The following is a 19,161-nucleotide window of genomic DNA, read 5'->3' as shown; positions in this document are numbered from 1 at the left end:
TGAAGTTCTTAAGTTGTTCATGCGAATTAAACGGCGTTGACTCTCAGATCATACTCCAGTAGTTCGCAAATGTTTATTCTTGCTTATCAATCTTCCTTGTCGTTTATGATGACTTGGGGTGTGGCAGCTGATCGTTGCCCTCCGTATAAAATTGCGTGATCTAGCATTGTATTATTGTGTCCCCATACGCTATAATTCTGGTTCTTCAACCTTTCGAATAATCATACCTTGTATACCTTGTTTTATATGCACTGATCGCTGAGTAACGTAATGTCATTTTTTTTCAAACATCGCGAAATGTAACAAACATATTTGAACAGACACGACAGATAGGTTGTCAGCTCTTGGCTCTGAGTAGTCTGGCTGACGATAGATTAAGTCCTGTTACAGTGTTATAATGGTATGAGAACTTCAAAGAAAGGCGGCGTTGCACAAATGTATACCGTGAAATAAATTGTTTATTATTGACGAAGATCGGTGCTTTCCGGCTCGTCAAAATGAAATAAAAATCAAATGGTACAAGGATTAACACTTCAAGGAATTATGTAAACAATATTGCTGCTAGAAATATTATTCTACTAATTCACATTGTGGCAGACGTAAACATAAGCATGGGATTTAAATGGATAAGTAGCACCTGGAAAGGGGGGGGGGGGTGTGCGGATCGAGCTATCGAGTCCTTCAGTTCACTCTCGTGACGTCCACATGATTGCGGTGTCCCCGGGTCTTACGTGCGGACGAACGACGGGCAGACGCGTCACCCCGTAGGACGAGGACGGCGAGCAGTCCGATAGCGGGACTCCGAAGTTCGACCGGCGGCGAACGATGCCGAATAATGACGAGTGTTTGACGAGTGGCGTAATGCTGAGTGCAGATAGAGCTGTGTGCTGAATAGCAGCTCGGGGTTGATGCCTGCAGGATGTCGCGTTATATAGCGAGACGGACTGAAACTTTGTCGTAAGCCCAGCTCATCCAGTTCATGAATGGGGTGAGTCGAGCTGGGGGAAGTTCTGCTGGCCTGTGCTGCCAAAAGTAGCGCTGGAATTGGCTTCTCCTGTCCTGTGTTGCCAGAAGTCACGCTGCCTGCAAATCTGTGGTTTTGCCCGCCATGCTAAAACCACCTTGCAAATTATAGGGCGTGCCTCAGTCTCAGTGCCTTCCCAATTCCCTATAGCTACACACACATAGGAGCCTGGGTTGCAGCTCTTCAGCTTTTCACCCTTCTGCAAGGGGCTCTTGGTATCTTCTGGCTACTCTCACACACTCTCTCTCATAACTGGGCATTCTCATACTCACTTGCATACACAAACACAAAAGGTTTTGCATCCTACCCAGTTAAACCCACCTGTGTTAACTATGCTAAAATCCTGGGCTACGTGTTGTTGTATTGATAGACAGACTGGTGACTTATCCCGTACCTTATAATAGTCCCTAGCTAATGTGTTCAAAATAAAACTAAGATGTGAGCATGCATGATCCTAATGCAAATGAGATGAGAAGGGGGGGGGGGGGTAAAACTGGTCACTTTGTGACGTAGGTGGAAGCTTGTGGTCTATTAGTTCATTCTTTGATACTGATTTTAGTATTGGAAAATTTTTAGTCGGCCAAGATATACATATCCATTCTTTGTAATAACTACACACCTATGAATTTTGTGACCTACAGTATTACAAGCTAGCTTCTATGTAGACCCCATATCATATTTCTGTTACTTCCTTGCAACACCATTATATCGCGATAATCATGACTATTAACATTGGTGTTCAATATTATGTTCTAGTTTTCACTGCAATCAAAAGACATAGTTGTATACATTTTGTATCCTCACTAGTTGTATTGCTGTCAATAATGAATTTTGTCATTTCTTTGAGAAAAATGGCAATAAGAAAATAAATTGAACTGAATTGATCTGGATTGATCTAGTGCAGATATAGATATAGACAGCAGAACTGCCTTGAAATGATAGATATCAGACTATGGCGTAATTATACACATTTGTAGCATTTCCACTTGTTTTAGCTCACCTTGAATTCTAAAACTTTATAGCTATAGCCGTATTTGGCTAATGCCATAGCCGTCATGGCTTTTCATTTGCTGGCAAAGTTCACGATTAGTTAGCTGTGAGAGTCTAAACAACGAAAATTTTCTCCAACTCTACCCACCTTTCGTTCGCTGCTAGCGGACACAGTTAAGTTACAAAATGAATGAAACAACACATTTTCCACATAATTACAGGAGCAATTTCTGTTTGATATTAAAAAACTGTATAGAAAACAAGAATAACTCTTGGAAAGGAAACTAATCCACAGAAAGGACGGCGGAATCTTAATACACTATACTCTAATTTGACATTATATTGCAGTCCTTAACCAAGAAAATCTTCAAATTTAGAAAGGCAGATGTAATTACTCCTTTTGCAAAATTGGAAAATGCATGACATAATGTCTCTATTCATTTTTTTCCTAAGTGACCAATACATGCCAAAGAGCATCGCTCAAACCTTGACTATGTGCAAAGAAAAATAAAGTTGAAATAAAAAAAAAGAAAGGTCAATTTCGGGGGGGGGGGGGGTTCAGCGGGATATAGAAAGAGGAGGACACAACTCTCTGAACGAGAACACTTGTTGTAAAGTGTTATTGTGTAATACGTCTGTGATGTTTCTTGTGTGCATTTCCGCGGGAGTCTGAAAAACGGAAATCCCTGTGATCTGTTTATATTCACTGAAAATGCAGTGACGAGACGGTCTCTTCGGTAATGATCTTGCCACGCGTATATTGACACCAATGCTAAATACCCAGGTACGAACTTCTCCCTGGTATAGATATCTTAAGTCAACTGGAGTCTACCCATTTCCAGGCATGATGTCACATTTAGGGATTCCCCGTACTGTTTCCCGGCGACGAGAAGCGAGAGTTGAGGCATCAAATCGTTGCGGGGGTAATAGAAATTTTTACTGCTTGTTCGCCATTTCTGCACTTTTATTTAGAAGCCGCTGAGTGTTTAGTGCGCAGCTTATGTTTGCTTGCTTCAATTTGATTACAGCTGTCATTAGCTTGAAGTTGCCTCCTAACACCGCATAATTCATCCGGACAAGCTGTCCCCAACAAATATACCGTGATTATGGACATAACGAAGGAGATAATATGTTTGGTGGTCTGCTGTCTTCTTCTTGGGATGAATCCAGGTGAGTGAAATAATCTATATCCCTGCGCGGTTTCTTCTAGGTCTTCGGAAATGAGAACCCTCGCTCTTTGCGACGACAATACCGTACTATACCAGCCTACCATTTATATCTATATTGTGAGAACACGATGGGCTTAGAGCTGTGCCCGTGTTGTAGACCCTGCTGTTCTCTCGCTATCGTCATCTGTTGTAGGCCTATACGAATGCGGACTCATTATTTCGGGACGCATTGTTGCTATCATTTCCCTGATGGATCTCAACTCCGTACCACCGCCTGGGCATCTTGCTCATATATACAGGGTCATATAAGTCATTTCATAATATTTCATGCTATTTTCATATCAACATTATAAAGAACTTTTTAACAAAGTAAACCAGTGGTAACAGTGCCCATTTGCTCATGCAGGTTAAAATACATGCATATAAAACATTGAAAATGAAATGATCCATTATGTATATGTATGAATGTATGTATATATATATATATATATATATATATATATATATATGGAATTTAAAGTGCTCATTTGAGAGCGTCGGGTAATTTACCAGGAACAAAAAGAAATAATAATCAAGATATCCAGTTAGAGGTGTAGCAACTTATGAAGGATTTTAGAAGTATTATATGCAATATTGTAACTTGATTCTTTTATCTACGGAGTGGCAATCATGGCTGTTAGCAAAAGGAACTTTTGTGTCCAGCAATCAACATCTGTCTATAGTAGACCTACATATAAACCAATTGATTGTGGCCAATTTAGGTCATTTATACGACAAAATAAGATATAAAAACATAATCACCCAGTGGCGTTTACAAAGGCAGCCAGGCAGCCTTGAAAGTATCTTGTGCTTGTATTAGGATGCCTACGCATGAAAATACACTTCGCACCTGTACTTACATTTTGCATCCTTCGGTTTGGGATTTGGGTTGTTTTTCAGTTTTATTTGTTTGTTTTGTTTTCTTTTGTTTGTTTTGTTTCTGTTTTGTGCTTTGTTTTTTTTTTTTTTGTTTTTTTTTACATTTCGATGTTTGAACAGCTCCCCCAGGCTGAAGAACAAGAATCAATGTATGGCAGCATGAAGACAGAGTACATACTCCACTGTAATCTATCATTGTTAATTGTCATTAGTTTTTTAAAAGTCAAATGTACCTCATTGCGTGAGATATCTTAACACACACACACACACACACACACACACACACATATATATATATATATATATATATATATATATATATATATATATAAAACATGTTCCTTCTATAATAATCGTGACTTTGTTACTCCTCAGTATTTTACGGTGTGAGTGTTATATCTAATATCTTTTTGTATTGTACGAAATTACGAGTACTTCTTTTTTTGTTTTCTTTTGTTTTGTTTACTTTTCTTTCTTTTTTCTTTTCTTTTCGATTTGGACCAAAGAACAATGATAGATTTCCCAGAGTTCAAAAAACATATTCTTACTTTCTATAACCATCAAGTCAAACCCATTCTAAAGGTTTTTCTGAATTTCTACAACTTATAGTAATAGTAATATAGTCATGATGATAATATCAATGAACTAGGACAAAATTGATATCTTAGTAAACACTGCTGTATCATCTGCATAAGATGACAATTTCCTGAGAAACTTCAGTTTTAAGTTAAAGGTATCAAGAAACAAAAAAGAAGAAGTACAGAGCCAGTTGAAAATGTACCCTTGGGGCCCCCAATTTCACAAAACATGTACATACATCGTATATTGCTTGAGTAATATACACTACATTCATTAGTGAACAGACCAATCAAACCAGGTTATGACGCAGAATAAAGATAACAATGGACACCGGCATATACATATATATATATATATATATATATATATATTTAATGAAAGTGTTTACGCGCTTAAATTGTTATAAGGATTAAGAATTGAAGGAAGAGATCGTGTCAAGAATTTATCCATATTATTTCCAACATGCTCATGGTTATGTAACTTGTGTATATTGACTTGCAGAAAATCAAGTATCTATCAAACATCAATATACCCATTTACCCATCTAGTTTATGCGTTTTGATTTCGTAGAATGTTATATTTGTATTTGCTAAATAGTGTTAAAACGTACAAATCCGAAGCGCATTTTTTTTAAGAAGCAAGAAAGGGGAATTATTCTTGGTTTTCCTGAAGTTTCCACATTATGCTGAATTGCAGCAAGATAATAACCCTAACGCATCATACAATACATATTTTACATCAGTATGTTCCTGTGCCTACTCCTTTTGAGACATCAAGGCATAAATTATTTGATTTGATTTGATTTTATTGGTTCCTGCATTATATCATTGCTCATGCAGATACATGCACATATATATCATATACATTGATGGTACCATACATATAAATGGATATACATAAACATTAGTTGCTAACAAAGTAAGTTTCTTCATTACCTATACAGCAATACAGTTTCTTCATTGCTTTTACAATGTACAAAAGAACATATCAGCGATGCAATGAATAACGCAGAAGGGCTACAGCTTAAGCAATGCTTGATTTGCATGCAGCCCTCGTACATAATACATAATATATAGGAAAATAGGGGAGGGATGACTTGCATAGAGATAGGATAGGAGAAAGGAGAGGGGAGAGGTCTGTCTGCTTTCGCAAATACACAAAATTAGATCACCTGGATTACTGAATAGTAAAGTATTTTCTTACCGAGGTACAGGTGAACAGTTACAGGTCATGGTCGGTTACATAACATTACGCAAGAAATTCAGAACGGCGATAATTCCACGAGGGAATTTCATATACAATACAATTGCAATGACATTATAAGATCACTGATATCCAGAAAGCAGCATTGTCTTTACAGCTTTCTTGAAAGAATACATAGACTTTAAAGTTCGAATTTCTGAAGAAAGAGAGTTCCAAATATCAGGTCCAGTGTGTCTGATAGATTTCAGAGCCATAACCGTTTTTGGATTTTGTAGATGAAATTTATCAGATTGCCTTGTGGGATAAGAATGTATATCCTTGTTTAAATGAAATAATGAGAAAAAAGAAGATGGCAACTGACCGTTATACAAACGAAACATAAAAAGTGAATTTTGCAAAAAGTTAATATCATTTACCTTTAGTGTTTTTAATTCTACAAACAAAGGATCTGAATGGTCCCGATGACCTGAATTGGTACATATACGTATAGCTTTCTTTTGTAGAAGCAATATACTGTCAATGTGACTTTTTGCAGTTGCCCAAACAATGTTACAATATGAGATGTTCGATAATATCAATGAATTATAAAGCATAAATAAAATATTCTTTGGGACATAATACTTAAGCTTACAGAGTATACCAACGTTACGAGATACTTTATCTGAGATGTATTGCACATGAGCATTCCATTTCATATTTTCACTGATATATATTCCAAGGAATTTGACACTTTCTTTTTGTTCCAATAATATACCATCCACCATGATATTCAAATGGTGCATTTCATTGTTATGCTTCTTATTATGAAAATAAATAAAATTTGTCTTTTTTAAGTTGAGTGACAATTTATTGCTCTTAAACCATGTAGATAATTTCGGCAATTCAGTATTAAGAGTTCTTAAAAGCGACTGAAAATCAGTATTGGAACAAAATACATTGGTGTCATCGGCGAACAGAATATATTGCAGTAACTTAGTAGAATTTGTAATATCATTTATATACACTAGAAATAGTAGTGGTCCCAATATCGATCCTTGTGGGACGCCACAATGTATGGGTAAAACTTCAGAGTTTACCGATTCATAGTATACGTATTGCTGTCTATTTGATAAATAATTTTCAAACCATTCCAGTGGAATGCCACGAACTCCATAACGATGCAAATTATCACGAAATGAACCTTCAAAGTTAATTTTGAATCTACATCCAGGAATTTGGTTGAGTTTGTACAAATGTAGGCAACATTACTATTATCATTGGCACAATTTGGCAAAAGGGCAGTCTTATAAGATCAGTTATGCCCTTGCACATCCAGATATGGAAATACTAGTACGATATGCTAACTATCATAATCTTGTATTAATGATGTCTGTGAGCTTATAGAAATATCTACACGATATAAGAAGTACAAAATACATTAGTGTCATCATCGGCAAACAAAATGTGTACATGATAATGCTGCACCCAAGGTAAATCCTTGAGGGACGTTACATTACAATTTTATGATGGATGTTTGGGAGCTATAGGCCCTAAATGTCAGCAGATTGGGACAACATCTATTAAAAATACAACTTTTAAGTAAGGAAAGAGTAATTTCTCTTTCATGATACCATTCCATTCGGGCATTAATCATAATATATGGAAGAATCGGTTACCATGGTCTGTCTCATAAGATACACGCATATCTCTTTCAAAATCTTATCTGGTTTGAGTACAGACGTGTTACTGGTTCTTGGAACATTCTATAGTGATTATGTCTTACTCATCTGTTTTAACACACAATCTAAATTGGATATTGCTCTGGTTGGATGTTAGAAACATTGACGTGCAAATTCAGGTTTGTCGCAGCTTTCTATAAGAGGAATGGAGAATATTACGAAACGTGATAGCGAGACCTATTTGAAACTTCAGTTCTGTCAGAATTGGCCAAACATTCATCACTCCATGATGTTATGCAGTCATGAACATGAGAAGTAACAGTATTGAGTGACATTATGATCCGTAGCACATTTGAACTATCTGAAGTCTCATCTTGATGTCTTTCTTGAATCTGTAGACACCATTTGCCAAAACCGAAGTAGATTAGAATCATAATAGCTTCCCTGTAGATTTTGAGCACATGGTCAACAAATGTTATTTTCTGATTGCCAATGTTCCGTTGTACACGTGTATACGCCTATACCATTAATTTCGTCTCTTTATGTCTCCGAGAAATCTTCAGTGAATTGTGCTTTCATTAAATTATGGGATATCAACCTTAAAGATGAGTACTATATGCTTATGTAGAAACATTTGCTGATACATATTTTGTTCCAAGCTGGAGTCAGGCAAAATTGAAAGGGTCATAAGCCCAAAGACAAATCGAGAATGACAGATCAATCTCATGTCTGATCATGCCATGTAATAGGGATTCGTGTATGTATCTAATGTGCGTGTCTAGTTATTATATTTTATGTTTTTGTTCATTATGCACATCAGTTTGGCGATGCTTGGAACATCAATGTGAGTTTGTGATTTTGTGTTATTTGTTCACAGCGTCCTCCCAAATTCTTATGTCGCCTGAGATCGTTAATGGTACGGTGGGGGGCGAAGTTAGGCTGAACTGTACCGTTTACGTAGACAGTGAATACAAGGATATACCACACGAGGCCGTAAAGTGGTTTCGCGGCATAGGCCACCAAGAGCTGGGTTCTGGTGCCAACCCAAGAATCTCTCTGACTCCGCATTTCATCCGCTATTTGGACAACAAGGTATGTCTATGATAGAGTAAAATCAATTTCCACTTTTTCTTGTGACATTCCAAGCTGTGATTATTTGTGAAGTGAACTGCAATAGCCGTGAATAAGATGCCAAGACTGAATACCTGCCATTTTTCTCGAATCATCGAGAGAACATGTAGACACATTCCAATTAAAACGTCATATTCATACACTCAGCAAAAAAAGAAAGTAAAGACTTTTTCGAGTTCATAATTTTCATAGAAGATTTTGATGAAAATCAATGTACTATATACCATATAGAAGGTAATTTAGTTGGCTATCAACCTAGTAGGTCAATATAAAGCACAACTTTACGCATGAGTGAACACATTCGTATTTGTCCTCCAAAGCACAAACGATAAAATTGCAAAAATTGGCATATTGTCTTTCATTTGCAAATGCCCCTTAAAATAACAAAGATAGCAAAAGACCAGTTTAACACAATGAAATACATGAATGAAATAGTAAAAATAAGTTTTCGCTCTCTTTATCTTTTTATAATCTTAAACAAAATCAAAATGGGAAAGTTAAGGGGAAAATAAGAATCCTCTGACAACTCAGACTTCAAATGACATAGGGAGCAAGGGTACAAAGCTGATAACGAACAGTATTTCTTTATTTCATTCATTCAGATTAATTATTTAGGATTAATGAGACTAAGTCAGGAACAAAATATAATTTGCGATCTTACTAATTTGAAGAATCAGTTCAAAATCCTACCATTTGAATTTGGATTTGGCAGAAAATCTTCGTTTTCCTCCTTTATTTTTAGCCTTTGTTGATACTTTTTACTTCAAAGATATAGAGATCATAGGTGTATTTTTGCAACTGAATTCGTGTTTTTTATTGTGTTAATTTGTCTTTTGTTCTTACTGTATCGGGGAAGAGCGTTTGCGCATGACTGATAACTTGTTCATTTTTGCAATGTTTACTTTTGTGCCTTGGAAGGGAGAAACAAAGGTGTTCATTCATGCGTAAAGTATCCCTTCTTATTGACTTACCAAGTTGATAGCCATTGAATAACCTTTCATATGTCTAATACATTAGGATTTGATAGCCAAAAAATCTATGAGAAAAAAAAACTGGAAAAAGTGTTTACTTTTTTTCTGTTTTATTTATTTATTTATTTATTAAAACATCTTTATTCAGGATTACATGATCAGCAAATGTACTGATTTTCATCAAGGTCCTGAGATACAAATATTATTTAAAATCATTTACAATATATAGAGATACATACTGAAAAAGTTCCAAATCAGCTACAGTTTCATCAAAATAAGGAAAATGCGAATTAAATACATAATAACAATTTTCATTTTATTGATTTACAATTAAAAACAATTTTTTTGGTGAGTGTATAAGCGTGTGTTTCATATGTGTCTAACTATTCCATGGTGAAGCGTTGACATTGCCTTCTGACCTGGACAACCCATGTATAATTTCAGGGTTACCCAGCCTGGCTCACACCTTTGCCTTTCGAGCTTACGTTCAGCTGCGTATTGCCCGAAATACGCCGCCTAGCGCGGCTTAAGGCCGTGTCACACCTTTCCAGGCAAGCTACCCGGGCTTGTTGCGAGGAGGGATTTTCCAGCACGCAGGAGAATTTTCAAGAATGTTTACGAGTTTCGCATTTATTTCTTACCTACTAGACGCGTGCTACTTGCTTCTACCTGTGTGTATTCCGTGTGACCTGCCTGAGAGCTTTGCAACAGATCCGTTTTCTGTAACGAGCGACTTACAGGTACTGAGAAGTACAGGTACTGAGAAGTACCTGCGTTTGAGTTGCCTGAGAGGTGCTGCCTGTAAGGGTGTCCTACTGGTCTTCTGCGTGTACCTCTGCAAGCGAACACCAACGACTCACTTGGAAAAAGTTTTGAGCATGCTCAAGACCTTGTCATACCGTATCAGGGGAAGTTTTGCGGCTTGACTTGCGGGGAAACAAATTGGCTACCTGGAGCTCTCCGCAGTTGGTCCGTACCTGACAGTACCTAGCGCGTATCTCGCCTGTAGTTGCCCGGAGGTGCGCACGCAAATTCGATTTAACCGCAGCCAAGTTTTGAGCATGACCCCAACTTTTTCCGGGTGAGTCGCGGGGATGCCCGGAGAGGTCTATACGCTGAACGCCAGTAGGAGGCCCTTAGCGGCAGCACCTCGTAGGCAACTCCCACGCAGTTACTTCGCAGTCCCCGTATGCAGCCAAGATAATGACATTCTGTGGGATTTCTGCAATTCCTTCAGAGGAATTTCTTCACTGAGTTGTCAGCCCCCACGCGACTGGTACACAGGTCACACAGTATACCCGCGAGAAGAATTTAAGTAGAGTGCGTCCAGCAAGTAAAACACATGCTCTGACTCGCCCAAATCCTTGTCCGCCCTCAGAAATTGTCTGGTATGCTGGAAAATCCCTACACACAACAAGCCCGCGTAACATGCCCGGAAATGTGTGACAGGGCCTAAACATGGTTGCGGGCAAAAAGATTTGCGTGCGCACCTCCGGGCGACTACGGGTGAGATACGTGCTAGGTACTGTCATGTTCGGGTGATCCTCGGGGACCTCCGGGTAGTAAAAATTGTTCTTCACAAGTCGCACGCAAGGCTTGCTCGGAAAGGTGTGACACGGCCGTTACGCAGTGAAACGAGCTAATACGAGGTCAATACGCAGACTAACGCAGAGGCTTTGCGTACTTGCTCGCTAGTTTGAAAATTTTCCAAACATCCGCAACTGAGCGCAAGATCAAAATCCATACAAGCTAAGACGAGTGGCAACCAGCTAATGCGAGCAAGGACGAGCGACGAGGCCAACGCAGATTTACTTGGACAGAAGATAAAAACAACTTCATATTCGAATTACCAAGAACCTCTAAAACTGACTTTGTAAACTATTGTATCACTTTTATTGCAAGGGACATTTATGACAGATGGCGGCCATATTGGATTTGCAAATATGGCCTCCTCAGAGGGCGCCCTTCATCAGAAATATGCCTTTTTAGCCCTCGACAACTGCAACTCTGTTTGCAAGGCTGGAATTCCTGCTATATCGACCATGGGCATGCCATTCTTAAATCATGATCAATGGTTTGACCCTCTAAACTGACCATTACGGTGACCATGTAAGAAAAAGTTGACATCAGACCATAAAAGCAGGTCTAGGAACTCCGGATAACTACCACCCGGATAATTACCCCCAGGACAATTTCCCCTTTAGGGCAACTACCCCCCGGACAACTACCCTCCTAGGGCAATAACCCTCTAGGGAAATTACCCCCTAGGACAATTACCCCCGGGACAACTACCCTCCTAGGGCAATTACCCCCTAGGGCAATTCCCTCTTAGGACAACTACCCCCTGGATAACTACCCCTCGGATAACTTCCCCCGGAGAACTACCCCCCCCCCCCAGAGAACTACCCCTTGGATAACTACTCCCCCCCCCCCCCGAACTACCCCCTGGATAACTACCCCCGGAGAACTACCCCCTGGGTAACTACCCCCCGGATAACTACCCCCTGGATAACTACCCCCCGGATAACGACCCCCTGAATAACTACCCCCCGGATAACTACCCCCTGGGTAACTACCTCCTGGGTATCTACCCCCCCCCCCCTCCCCACCCCCGGATATCTACCCCCTGGATAACTACCTCCTCCCCCGATAACTACCCCCGGATAATTACCACCCAGGTAACTATTCCCAGGTTAACTACCCCCTCCCCCGATAACTAGGCCCCCAGATAACTACCACCCGATAACTACCTCCTCCGATAACTTCCCATGGATGATTACCCCAGATAAGTAGGCCTACAACTCCCCCTCCCTATAACTATCAGAGAAAAATTACCCCAGGACAGTGCCCCAGGTCAATTAAACCCTGGATAACTACCTCCCGGGTCATTGCCCCCCCCCCCCCCCCAACTCTTACTTTTACTAAAAAAAATAATTTATTACTACAGAAAACGAAGTTCTTTGTATTGTTTGTCAGGAATCACGGAGATGCTATACTGATCTTATAAAAACAACATCTTAAAGATATACGCTTTGTATCGTTTGTGTTTAGGACGATTTATGTACAAGCTTAATTTCTCCCTTCTGTATTTTCACTCTGTGTTCATCAAAAAATAAACTGTCCCTGCATATCCTACCCGGTAATCCAGTAAATGTCATTGTCTTTAACCAAGACTATTTTCGCTAAATCTGTATTTTCTTTTACTGTTCGGATTTCTCTTGATAGTAGTATAAAAGGAGTTTGAAGTTTGAATACCTTTACCATTGAACTAAAGACATTTTAAAGAAATTTTACACTTCAGAATGATTATACTTTTTGCAATATTTTTTTAACCACAATCGTCTATCGTTCACCACAACTCCATGTTACACTTCTTTATTTTGAGGAGCTTATATCTCATGCCTCACGTGCCCTGGTTTTGACCCATCATCTTCCTCTTCCCTCTCGCTTTTCTCTGTCCACCGTGAAGGTAGTCTCTTCCTGTTATTCATTCCATCCTTAAGGAGCGATCACACGTCGCCAGTTTAAATGGCGGTTCATGGCGGTTCGGAAATTCGCCGTGCTCCACAAAAGACCATGTTCAAACCGTACTCAAACCCTGGTCATAAGTTACTCATCCGCCATAAGCCCCGAGAACCGCGGAGAACAGCCAGAGTTTAATTTTTCGTGGCGGTCTTGGCGGTTTGAAATGGACCGTGTTCAAAACGCCGTTCACCTTGTAAAGAACGGCTCCTCCGTGTTTGCACCGCAAGATCCGTGATAATACCGTGTTAACACCGCCATAACTTTTCATGCAAAAACAAATGTTGAACTTAGAGAGAATAATGCAATAAAAGCAATAAAGCAATAAAATAAAATGTGTAAAAAAAAGCTAATATGAACCCATGATACAAAATCGGTTAAATATATTGAATGCTAAAGTTTCATTGCTTTTTTAGCACATAGTGTAAAACAGAAAATTTAAAGTTGGTAGGTTTGTTGAATAGTACATCAGTTACTTTAAAAGGCGTGTTCATAGTTTTGTTAAAGCTTGACAGCTTAAAAGATGACCAGCTACGTGAACCTGTAAGTTATACGCAGAGGACTTATGTAAATATGTTGGGTTCTGCTTTCGTTATTATGTATGCCTTTTTGTAAGAGTGCATGTTGATACTGATATGTTGAAACTTAAGAGAGTATAGAGGGAAACGCGATGTTGAAACTTGAAAAAAAAACCACCATTATTATGTTACATGAACCTGTAAATAAACGGGAAACTAAGTAGATATACCGTATTCTTCTTTGATGTGTATGTCTTTTTCATTGACTGTTGTTAGAGATATGTGAAAATTTAATTAGGAAAGAAAAAAAGAGATGTTAAAACAAGCAAGTATTTGCACATCACTTGATATATAAACCTGTAAATGAACAGGAAACTTTGTAAGCTATGTTGGATTCTGCTTTGACATGTATGTCTTGTTAATGACGTACAGTTAAAACAGATATTTTAAAAGTTAAAAAAAGAGAGAAAAAAAAGCATGTTGAAACTTGAAGACATTTGCTTATTGCTTCACTCTATGTCAATCTGTAGATACACAGGGGGCTACAACGTTTCGCAATTTCTTTTGAATTGTGTTTACCTAACAAAGCAATACCTCCTCGTTGAAACCCATTGAAGACGAGTGAAAGGGCTCTGATTGCATCCAACTGCAGGGACTTGGTATGGACTCCTCCACCTTTCGGAGATATCCGTGCTACTACCGCGCCAATCCGCTTCAGCGACGTGTTCACAACGTGTTCAAAACATAGGCACATCGCGTTTATGGGCTTTCCGCTATCGTTGGGACACGGTTCACGGCGGTTTGAGAACCGCCATGAACCACCATCTATAAACCGACGATGTCACCTTTCCTCTTTCTCTCATTACAAGGGATTTGTCTCCTGTGTGTTGACGTACATGTATCTTTATGTGTGTACTTCGTCTCTGTCTTAATTTGCTTTCTTTGCCTCGTTTTATCCATTTTGTAACTATTTTACTGTTATACCGTTAACGCTCATTTAAGAATTGCCCTGCTGCATCATTGGGCATTAACAACTAGTATATCAGGGAGGTGGGAAGAGATTGTCACCTCCTTGGTGTAAATACCACAGAGCATAACCTCCCTTGACAATTTCCCCTTGTGAGAATTAGGCTCCAAATAATCACCCCTCTCTATGCAATAACCCTCCCCCAGAAAATCATGTCTCCCATCGTTATTTTCGAAAAACGTTTGCTATTTCAATTGAAAAAAAAAATCATATCGTATGGTCTTGGTCGAGACCTAACTTCAGGTTTTTAACATCTTTTGGGTGCGATAATTCGAAACCCCTTACGAAATATGAAAGACCATTTTATTCCAAGAAGGATTCAAGTTTTTTGTGATAAAAAGAAAATAGTCTTGAAATGGCTGGTATAAAACAGAGCAGCCATAATAATGTAAAAAGGATTCTGTCAACTATAACTCTCTAGATCTATTCAAAAAGAGGGTGCAGGACAAAAGACTTTGTTAACAAGTAGGGGTGTTTTGTAAAAAAAATAAAAATACTGTTAAACTCGTAATATTTTACTCTTTCTAATCAGACTAACTTATATTTGAACTGGATTTCCCCTTTTAAGCATCGAGAACATTTAATTTGAAACTAGCACAATTCTACTTGTATGTAAAATAAGCTGTAATTATATTCTTAGGACAGATTAGGGCACCGTTTGATAAAAGTTGCCAGTTATGACATCTTGTTAGTCTCTAATAATTTCAATAAAATCCTGGGTTCTGCTTGATTGATAAGCTCTAGTCATTGACTTGTTACAATGGACCTGCTTGGATCGTCCTACAACAATTGGTAACTGTGTGGGACTGACAGCTTTTCAGGACTGACAACTTTTATAAAACAGTGCCTGGATCCTATCACAAATCATGGCCTTTATATCGAAGGGTCCCTCACTTATGTTAAGTGACTATGAATGGCAGTGAAATCAACTCTCATTTTCTTATGTTTATCGTCTTATGCGTTATAACGGTATAGGAAATGACACGCCATAAGAGTAAATGATGACAGTGTAGAAGAAAGGTGCATTAATGTACATGAGCTTTGTCTTCTGATATGGTTTTATAAACTTATGGGAAAATTACAACGAGTGGTAGCTTTCGGGGGGGGGGGTGTCCAGTGGGTAAGTATCCGGAGGTAGTGATGGTTGGGGCGGGTTGTCGGGGTATAATTATGGGGGAGGGGGTATCTAGGGGTAGTAATCCGGGTGGTAGTTAGAAATCCTAGGGGTAGTTAGGCCTATCGGGGGGGGGGGGGAGTTATCCGGGTGGTAATTATCCTGGGGGTAGTTATCCGGGGGGGGGGGGTAGTTATCCGGGTGGTAGTTATCCTGGGGGTAGTTATCCTGGGGGTAGTTACCCAGGGGGTGGTTCTCCGGGGGGTAGTTATCCAGGGGGTAGTTATCCGAGGGGTAGTTAACTGAGGGTAGTTCTCCGGGGGGGTAGTTATCCACGGGTTAGTTATCCGGGAGGTAGTTATCCGGGGGGGGGGGGTAGTTACCCAGGGGGTAGTTATCCGGGGGTTAGATGTCCTGGGGGTAATTGCCCTTGGGGGTAGTTGCCCTAGGAGGGTAGATGACCGGGTGGTAGTTGTCCTAGGGGGTAATTGCCCTGGAGGGTGATTGCCCTAGGAGGCGAGGGTAGTTGTCCGGGGGGTAGTTGCCCTAGGGGGGAATAGACATGGGGGTAATTATCCGGGTGGTAGTTATCCGGAGGGTATTTGCCCAGGGGGTAAGTGCCCGCATATGCATAAAAACAACTTCAGAAACGAATTCCTTGGGAAAAACTGACATTGAATATGATTGTAACCCTTTAATATTTTTGATTGCAAGTGACCTTTTAACATAGGCCTATATAGCGGCTATATTGGATTTTGCAATATGGCCGCAACACAAAGCGCCCTTCTTGGCGCCTATCAAAAATCGAAATAGTATGGTTTGCGCAACATTAGTGTACCAAATTTGGTGCTTTTGGAAGTATTTGAACCAAAAAATCCCTCGCGCCCCCACTAACCGTAAAATGTAAAAAAAACTTATCATACCACTGCAACTTGCTACGAGCTAGTACGCAGCAGGAGCAGCAATCTGGTTAGACCTACTACACGCGGACATTCATCGATTCTTAATTAATTCGTGCTCCTGTTTCTATCAAAATCGTCACAAAAACATTTTAAACCTGCTTTCCTGCTTTGATCCAGTCTTGTCCACCAACAGCCAGCCTGGAAAAAAACAAAACAAGATGGCGCTTTCAGAAATCTAAACACTACATGCGCAGAAGAGAATAACTCTCTTAAATAAAGAAAAATGCGTGTGCGGTTGTGTATATTGCGAAATCATCGCTAAAGCATTTTCATTTGCGAAATACAAGTAATTTACAAGTAAAAGCAAATAATAAAGCAGGTCGATTGTGCTTTGTAATCTATTGTTTTCCCATTTGTCGCACATTGTTTTAAAGTAAACATGGACAGTAACAGTAAAAGACGAAATGCTTGTCTTACCATTCAGGGACGTTGCATGCGTGGCCACAAGTGTCCTCTTCAGAAATTACCAATTTTGTGACGCAAAATTTGTCATTGTTTTAGGTTTGCTACTCCCTATATCATTGGTGTTTATTCAAAGGTAGTTGAGTCTGAAAATTGATGCACCTCGGCCAAATATAGGACCGACATGAGGGAAACGGTTCTTTTGTCAGTGACGATGCACGATTACACAGTCGTCATTTTCCAAACGTCTAAATGTACTCACTAAGATGCACATAATCAGGTGGCGATGGTGATGATGGGATCAAAGAAAGACCTCCGTTTATAGTCCATAGAACAAGCTTATTCCTCATCGATATTATGAAATTCTTAAACTTTGTACCCATTATAACCAATTAGTTGTTCAAAATGGAAAAAGTCTGAAATTATCCACGGAGTTCTCTATTCTTACAAAGAAAACTAGCATGCTTTAAATTCAGTTCTTGTTTATATTTCGCATGACTGGAATTAAATTAATCATTACAGTAAACACAATTAAATGGATTGAAGAATACTCACCATGTAACGTGAAATTGGAGAAAACACTATCATTTTAAACAAAATAATTTGGGTGCCCACTGCTAGCTAATCAAAAGGACATAGTTTATCCCACATATTAGAACTCACACGACTACATTGGGGCCTACCAACAGGGCAGGAAACAATGATGAGAGCCACATAAATCTATTTAAGGCCGGATCTGATCAAAACTTCAAAATCCAACGAAGGGGAATTATCTACTAAGTGTTGCTTTGACAACGTGTGTTTGAGAGACTTGTAGACCGTTGCAGATAACCTCAGAGCAATGTAATATATATTGTGTGTTACACAAGATTACTTGTCAAGTTCCAAGATCATGATTAATGCATTTGCGTGAAAAAGTCTCCAAAAATAAATTGTAATTTTCATCGACAGTTATTTGTAGAATACTATTGCAGTCACACACAGCCAACCATAATTTCAAGTTGATCTTAAAATTTGATATGAAATACCTGGTATATAGACAGTGATCTTTTTTGATAAAGTTTCAACTCAGTCTTGTTCCTACTCGACGATTGCAGTGTAAGATATGTGAATCGTGTGTGTGTTTATAGGCCGTATGTACACATTGTCTGATTAACATCAAAGATCTTAGGATTTTTGGTAATATGTTCTTTGAGTCCATATAGTCCATGGATCATAGTCTTGCATTTTTATCGTTATCAAGGAGGTGACCTCCCTGATACTTCTTTATCCGACTTGGGTGTGTATCGTGATTATTGATTCACTCTCCGTATACTCACTTATCTTTTGAACCGATTTGAAATTCAATTGAATTCTGAAACTGGTATCATCCCTATCTGCCTATGTTTGCAGATAGAGATCGTATCAGAGCTGATTATCGAGAACTTGATGCCGGAGGACGCTACCAACTACACGTGTTGTAGAACAGGCTTCTCGTCTTGCTCAAACCTTCTTCTACGCATTCAACATCAAGCTTACGTCAACGTGCTACCTGTCTCTGGTGAGGAAGCCTATTGAATCTACCATGGAGGTTGCAATTGAACTTGTGAATGCGTGCTGTCTTGTCTATACAAATAAGAACACCGTCTTTGATATTCCTTTTATGTTTTTATCAAAGTAAGGAAGACATGAAATTTCAACATTCTATGCTTTCACAATCACACATGCAAATTAGATGACACAAAGATGTCATCAGCTCTAAAAGGATCGTACAGTTTTGGTTGAGACTGAACTTCAGGTTTTCATCATTTTTTGGTGAGATAGTGAGAAACCTCTAATGAAATATGAAAGAGTATGTAATTCCAAGAGGGATTCAATGTTTATTTGGTGAAAATTGGTTTTGCAATGGCCGAGATACCCAAAACAGAGTGATTCTAATAAAGTGCTGGACCCACATTTTATTACGATCGTTTTGTTTTACTTTGTTTCTGTGT

At 39.0% G+C, this 19,161-nt stretch overlaps 1 protein-coding gene across 1 annotated transcript; it reads left to right on the top strand.

Annotated features, from left to right (window-relative positions):
- Positions 1 to 944: 944 nt before the first annotated feature.
- Positions 945 to 18,869, top strand: LOC139727430 (uncharacterized). Its single transcript, XM_071638385.1, has 4 exons — positions 945 to 988; positions 3,043 to 3,184; positions 8,419 to 8,633; positions 18,581 to 18,869. Exons 2-4 carry the CDS (start codon positions 3,121 to 3,123, stop codon positions 18,743 to 18,745), a joined length of 444 nt encoding a protein of 147 aa, XP_071494486.1. The 5' UTR covers positions 945 to 988; positions 3,043 to 3,120; the 3' UTR covers positions 18,746 to 18,869.
- Positions 18,870 to 19,161: the final 292 nt, after the last annotated feature.

Source organism: Diadema antillarum, unplaced genomic scaffold (assembly GCF_040938485.1).
Source record: "Diadema antillarum isolate AM-2024a unplaced genomic scaffold, OU_Dant_1.0 seq00000131_RagTag, whole genome shotgun sequence".
Classification (NCBI taxonomy): Eukaryota; Metazoa; Echinodermata; class Echinoidea; order Diadematoida; family Diadematidae; genus Diadema; species Diadema antillarum.
This window is presented reverse-complemented; position numbering and strand designations above follow the sequence as displayed.